The following is a 6,625-nucleotide window of genomic DNA, read 5'->3' as shown; positions in this document are numbered from 1 at the left end:
TCTGTTATAAATTTTCCTCTCTCTGTTATAAATATTCCCCTTTCTGTTAGAAATAGTCCTGTTTTTGCTATAAATATTCCTCCTTCTGCCCTAAATACCCACCTCTCTGCTATAAACATTCCTCTTTCTGTTATAAATATCCTGTTTCTGTTTAAAAAATTCCTCTTTCTGCTGTAAATATTCTTGTTTCTGCTATAAATATTCATATTTCTGTTATAAATATTCCTGTTTCTGTTGTAAATATTCCTCTTTCTGTTGTAAATATTCTTGTTTCTGCTATAAATATTCATATTTCTGTTATAAATATTCCTCTTTGTGCTCTAAATATTCCTCTTTCTGCTATATATATATTCCTCTTTCTGCTCTAAATACTTCTGTTTCTGTTGTAAGTATTCCTCTATCTGTTATAAATATTCCTGTTTCTGTTGTAAATATTCCTCTTTCTGTTGTAAATATTCCTCTTTCTGCCCTACATACCCACCTCTCTGCTATAAATATTCCTGTTTCTGTTATAAATACTCCTGTTTCTGCTATAAATATTCATATTTCTGTTAGAAATATTTCTCTTTGTGCTATAAATATTCCTCTTTCTGTTATAAATATCCTGTTTCTGTTGTAAATAGTCCTCTTTCTGTTATAAATATTCCTCTTTCTGCTATAAATATTCCTCTTTCTGTTGTAAATAGTCCTCTTTCTGTACATCCAGACCTCCATCCATCAGGAGTTTTTCTGTTATAAATATAGATTATATATAATAACAGGGTTATATCTTCCTGTTTCTCTACATCCAGACCATAATCAGAGCTCCATCCCTCCATTCCTGCTGCATGACGCTGTTCCTGTTTGTGATCCAGATCAGGAAGTCGGGACTGTGGGAGGAGGAGGAGGAGGAAGATCCATCAGCAGCAGCAGGAGGATCTGGGAGGACCTGGAGGAAGACCAGAACCAGCTACACGGTAAGAACCGTCTAGACCTGGTCCCAGGAGGACTTAGATCCAGGACGGGAGCGGCTCTGCCATGGGGTGGGTTACATAACGGAGCTCCGGTCCTCCGGTTCTCTCCGTTTCTACCGAACACCGAGCCGTTCCCTGTTCGTGTTTTCATCCGGATGGAAAACTGTCCTGGTTTTCTGTTTTTAGCATTAAATTGGTCTCCGCGCTCCAGGAAACCTTCAGGAAACCTTCAGGAAACCTCCATCCTCTGCGCGTCTCTTCTGAGATTCCAGCAGCAGAGATCCTCCTTTATTTATTTATTATTATTCATCTTTTTAAGCTTTAAAGGTTAAATTTTTGGTGTTTTTCCACCAGATCAACAGAAATCTTTATTTCAGGACAACATCCGGTTGTTTTTACGGTTTTAAATCCGCCTCTGAAGCAGATGGAACGTCGTCGGAGTCTGGTTTTTTTTTTGTGTTTTTTTCTGAACGTCAGTCTGCTGCATGCAGGCGCGCTCCCGGCCACCGCTGGTCCGAGAGCGCCGCGTGACCGCGCACGCAGAGCGCAGGTTGATTGACGGCAGCCTGGAGTAAGGATTAGTTAGGTTAGAGTTAGGTTAGATTTAGGTTAGAGTCAGGATTATAGAGAATCCATCCTGAGAGGAGGAAAGTGAAGCTGCTGGGAGCTGAGAGCAGCTGGTGGTTCGTGGTGTTCACAGATTATCAGGGCTCGTTTTAGTTTATTTATTTATTTATTTATATTCTTGTTTATGTTTCTGGTCGTCCAGGTAACGGTGAGTCCAAAAGCTTATATATAAAACTAAAACTTCTGTTTTTTAGTTCTTTAAGATGTTTTTTTAAAAAAGCTTTAAGAACCATAAAAGAAAAGTCCAGTTGATTTTTCTTATTATTTTTATTTCTGCTCAACATTTTAGTCATTTTCTCGGCTGTTGTACAGATTACACTGTAAAAAAAGATGCATTTTATTTAACAGTATTTTTAAAATAATTGCTGTTATTTTGCATATTTTGTTTATTTTGTTAAATTACAGATAATAATAAAGTATTAATTTACATGTTAACCTTAAAATCTTTCACATTACACAATACTTTTGCTGTATTAAACAAAAATATTAATATTTTACAGACATTTGCCTTTATTTTTTTCATTTTAATTAAACACTGAATAATTTTTAATACTTAAAAATATAGTATTTTACATTTTTCCCAGTTTTGTTAAATTACACATAATAAACTCGAAAAGTCACATAAAAATTATAAGTTTAAAAGTCATTAAATTACTTCCCCATTTTTTTGCTGTCTTTAAATGAGCAAAAAATGTAGAATTATTTTACAGACAGTTGCCTTCAAAAAAAAAATATATATATATATATATATTTTTTTTAAAATATTTTTTTCTATTTTTCTTTATATATATATATATATATATATATATATATATATATATATATATATATAAAGACATTAAATATTTTTACATGATTATTTTACAGATTTTTACCAGTTTTTTTTAAATTACGGATATCTAGAAAAATCCCAAGAAAAAAATATAAATGTACATGTTAACCTTAAAATTGTAAAATTACACAACTTTTTTTGCTGTCTTTAAATTCACAAATATATTAATATTTTACACACATTTGCCTTTATTTGAAAGACAAAATATGTATCTTAACAACTGAAAAAAGGTTAAATATTTTTTGTTGTTTTACAGATTTTTTCTAGTTTTGTTATATTACAGATTACAATGAGAAAAATCAAATCATAAAAAATAAATATTAATTTATATATTAACCTTAAAATCAGAAAATTACACAACTTTTTTGCTGTATTTAAATTAGCAAAAAATATAGAATTATTTTACAGACATTTGCTTTTTTTTTAAAGAAAAAATATATTAAAAGACATTAAATATTTTAAAAAAATTTTTACAGAGTTTTTTTTCCAATTTAGTTAGAGATAATATCTAGAAAAATCACAAGAAAAAAATGTTAATTTACATGTTAATCGTAAAATTATTACATTACACAACTTTTTTGCTGTATTTAAATTAACAACAAATATTATTATTTTACAGAAAGTTACCTTTATTTCGAAATAAAAAGTACATATATTAAAAACTGAAAAATGTTAAATACTTTTTCCAGTACTGTTAAATTACAGAAAATATCAAGAAAATTACAAGAAAAAAATATTCAATTATATGTTAACTGTAAAATTATAAAATTGCACAACTTTTTACATTTAAAATTAATGATTCAAAAATGTTAAATATTATTATTATTATCATTATTAATCTGAGCAAACATTCAGTGCTGAATCTCTTCTTCACCAGTTTTGATGCTAAATCTGTAAAACTAATGTCACTGAAGTTTTGTTTGTTATTGATGTGAAACTTCGACTTCTGGTTCCCTTGAATCTATAAAAGCTTTTTGTTGTTTGTCAGCGGTGGAGTGTGTTTGGACGGACAGTGGTTTAAAGTGTGGTTCTGGTTCTGTTTGTGCTTCCAGAGAGTCTCAGTCCAGGTCGGTGATGCTCCACCATCAGGACCAGCCCCTGAACTTCAGAGGCTCCAGCGGCTCCTCGTCGTCGCTTCGGAACAGGAAGGCCAACAAAGACGGAAACTTCAACTTCCTGCCGGGAAAAGATGACGACGGTTTTGCGGGAACCGGAGACGAGAACCGGAACCAGGTGCGTCCCCGGACCCTGGGCCCGCTGGGTCACGACCCCCCGAGCTCCTCGCCGTCCTCCGGCTTCCACCACGGCTCCGGGCTGCTGTCGCCTCGGTCCCGCCTGCCCTGCTGGAGCCCTCTGGAGCCGCTGCCCGAGATCGAGAGCGGAGACGACGGCTACGGACGGGTTCCTCCGGACGGCGCCGAGGAGCGGAGGATGGAGGAGGAGGAGGGACGGGCCGGGACGGGCCTCAGAGACGAGAAGCTGAAGAAGGAGCAGCAGAGGAGGAGGAGCTTCAGGGGGAGGCAGCAGGAAGACCTGGAGGACCAGGAGTGGGTCGACAGCGACTCCGAGTCCGAGTACAGCTTCCGGTCCGGAGGCAGCATGTCCGACCTCAACATGGAGAGCGGCGGCGAGGGGACACTGATGGGAGGCTGGGACCGCATCGGAGTCGGAGAACCGAGGACCAACCAGCAGGACGGAGACCCCAACAGCAACACGGAGCCCAGGAGGAGGAGCGTCAGCCGGAGGAACCAGCTGGGAGGCGGCCTGGGCCACGTCCTGGAGGAGGACGACCGCTCCTCCGACTCGGACGGCGAGCTGCCGGAGCTGATGGACGCCGTGTGGACGCTGCGGGACCGCGAGCGCTTCAAGGCCCAGGAGATGGAGAAGCACCAGGTCCAGCTGACCATGTACCGCCGGCTGGCGCTGATCCGCTGGGTCCGGACCCTGCAGGGCCGAGTCCAGGAGCAGCAGAACCGGCTGCAGTCCAGCTTCGATGTCATCCTCACCCACAGGAAGGAGCTGCTGAGGATGGGCGCCGCCGCCGCCATGACCGCCGCCGTCGTCGGCCAATCGTAGAGCAGAGAACTGAAAACTGCACTTTGGCTCCGTTTGCTTCAGAAAAGATCCTGAAAAAGCACAAGCTGCGTTCCAAACCACGTACTTTTACTTTTTACGTCCAGTAAAGCCGCTTTCACAAATGTACAGTCCATAAAAGTATGAGCACAACCAGGATAAAATACTTCATCACAATATCACAACTTCTACTCAGACATTCGTGCTAAACTAGCTGTTAGCCGTTTATGCGCTCCTTCAGCTAAAACCCGTTTCTACTCGCTAGACATTTGGAGGTAAAAGTGCAAAGGATTGTGGGTCAGAAAGGCCAGAAAAGCATGACCAGATGTTGGACAGTCTAAAAAACAACTGGGTCAAATAACAGAGAAACATACTTTATCCTGTAATTACAGAATCAACGGTTAACTAACGTGTGCAATAACTTCCCAAGGCTAACTCGCTACGCTAGCGAACATCGGCAAAATGCAGCGAGAACGTTCCATAAACTCTAAAAACAACGAACAGTTGAGTCTCAACAACTTCTTATGAAATTAAGTTCAACAAACAAACTAAACTGATTTTAAAGAATTAGCTTTTTCTCTACATTCAATGATGTTTTAATTGTTCCGTTGATTGTTGATTACATATGAAAATTAAATAGTTCCAGCTAATATGTCTGCATTATTTGAGCAGAAAGTTTATCAACAATATTTCTGAACACAAGTTTATAAATTGGCAAACATCTAAAAAAAAAATTTTTTTTTAAAAAGTTGTTTCAAAGTGAAGGAGGCAGAGGAGGGAAATTCTGAACTCAACGTGAAGAAAAATGAACCAAAGTTCATTCAGTTATTTAAACTAGAATTCAGTTTTAAATCAACTAACACAGAAAGTTGAGTTGAAATTAGACACAATATTAAGTTGATGCAATATTATTATGTCATAATGACTCAATAAAATAATGTTTGCAGCTTAAACGTTTGATCTAAATCAGTAAATTAGAAGTTTTATCTTTTGTTGTGATGAGTTGTTGTGTGTACCAACTTAATATTGTGTGTAATTTAAACTCAAATTTCTGCGTTAATTGATTTAAAGCTAAATTAAAGTTGAGGTAACTTAATGAAATTGACTTTAACTACAGTTTTCTTCACCTTGAGCTCTAGATTTTATGTCCTCTCTCTAATTAGTTCACAGTGAGGAACTTCATTTGTAAAACTTTGTCAACTTAAAAACTTGTGTTCATAATTATGGTAATTAAGTACGTAAAATTTAACAATTCCTTTCAATAATGTGGAAAAACTAATTAGAACAACTTCATGTTTTAAGGAACTTGTGTTTATGCTACCAGTAATTAATTTAAAATATGTTTGATTGTAGAAGAAAAGCTAATAAAGTTTGTTGGTTCAACTTGATTTTATTAAAAATTGTCTGAACTCAAAAAGATTAACTGATTGAAGCAGTTTAAATTAACTTTAATTCAAGTTTAAATTTAAGTTAATTAAAATAACTTAATTTTTCTTCACCTTAAGTTCACGGGTTCAAATTCCCGGATTTATCTACTTAACATTAGACCAACTTAATTTTTTAAATTTTGTCAACTTAAAAACTTGTGTTCATAATTATAGTAATTAAATACGTAAAACTTGGAAAAACTAGTTGGAAGAAGTTATTTTTTGAAGACTTGTGTTTATGTTGCCAATAATTAAATAATTTAAAATATGTAAAAGCTAATTCAACTAACTCAATAAAGTTTGTTGGTTCAACTTCATTTTATTAGAAGTTGTCTGAACTCAAAAAGATTAGTTGATGCAAACTTTTTGTTGTAAGAGTGTGAGTTTTGGAACGCAGCTTCGATCTCCCATCATGCTCTCTGGTGTTTTTAGCTTCAATTGTGTGTTTTTTGTTGTTTCCTCTTTAGTCGGCTGCAGGTTGAACTTTACTTGTGTGTCTTCACCAGAACAACATGACGCAGCCTGACTTTAATGTTCATATCAGGAAAGCTGTGTGTAACTGTTGTTGTTGTTGTTGTTGTTGTTGTTGTTGTGAGTAGAAAAATATCTGATGCACCAAAATATATTCTCCAGAGATGATTTATATGCTGAGACGCTGTATATAATTATGATAAATTAAAAGAGTAGCTTATATCTAAAACAATTTGTGTGTT

At 36.3% G+C, this 6,625-nt stretch overlaps 1 protein-coding gene across 1 annotated transcript; it reads left to right on the top strand.

The window, feature by feature from the left end:
- Window positions 1–946: 946 nt before the first annotated feature.
- LOC129350719 (UPF0500 protein C1orf216 homolog) lies at window positions 947–6,615 on the top strand. Its single transcript, XM_055018146.1, has 2 exons — window positions 947–1,022; window positions 3,465–6,615. The coding sequence occupies exons 1-2, from the start codon at window positions 1,018–1,020 to the stop codon at window positions 4,486–4,488; spliced, it is 1,029 nt and encodes a 342-aa protein (XP_054874121.1). The 5' UTR covers window positions 947–1,017; the 3' UTR covers window positions 4,489–6,615.
- Window positions 6,616–6,625: the final 10 nt, after the last annotated feature.

This window comes from Amphiprion ocellaris, chromosome 15, assembly GCF_022539595.1.
Source record: "Amphiprion ocellaris isolate individual 3 ecotype Okinawa chromosome 15, ASM2253959v1, whole genome shotgun sequence".
Classification (NCBI taxonomy): Eukaryota; Metazoa; Chordata; class Actinopteri; family Pomacentridae; genus Amphiprion; species Amphiprion ocellaris.
The sequence above is the reverse complement of the archived record's forward strand: the minus strand, read 5'-3'. Positions and strand labels throughout refer to the sequence as shown.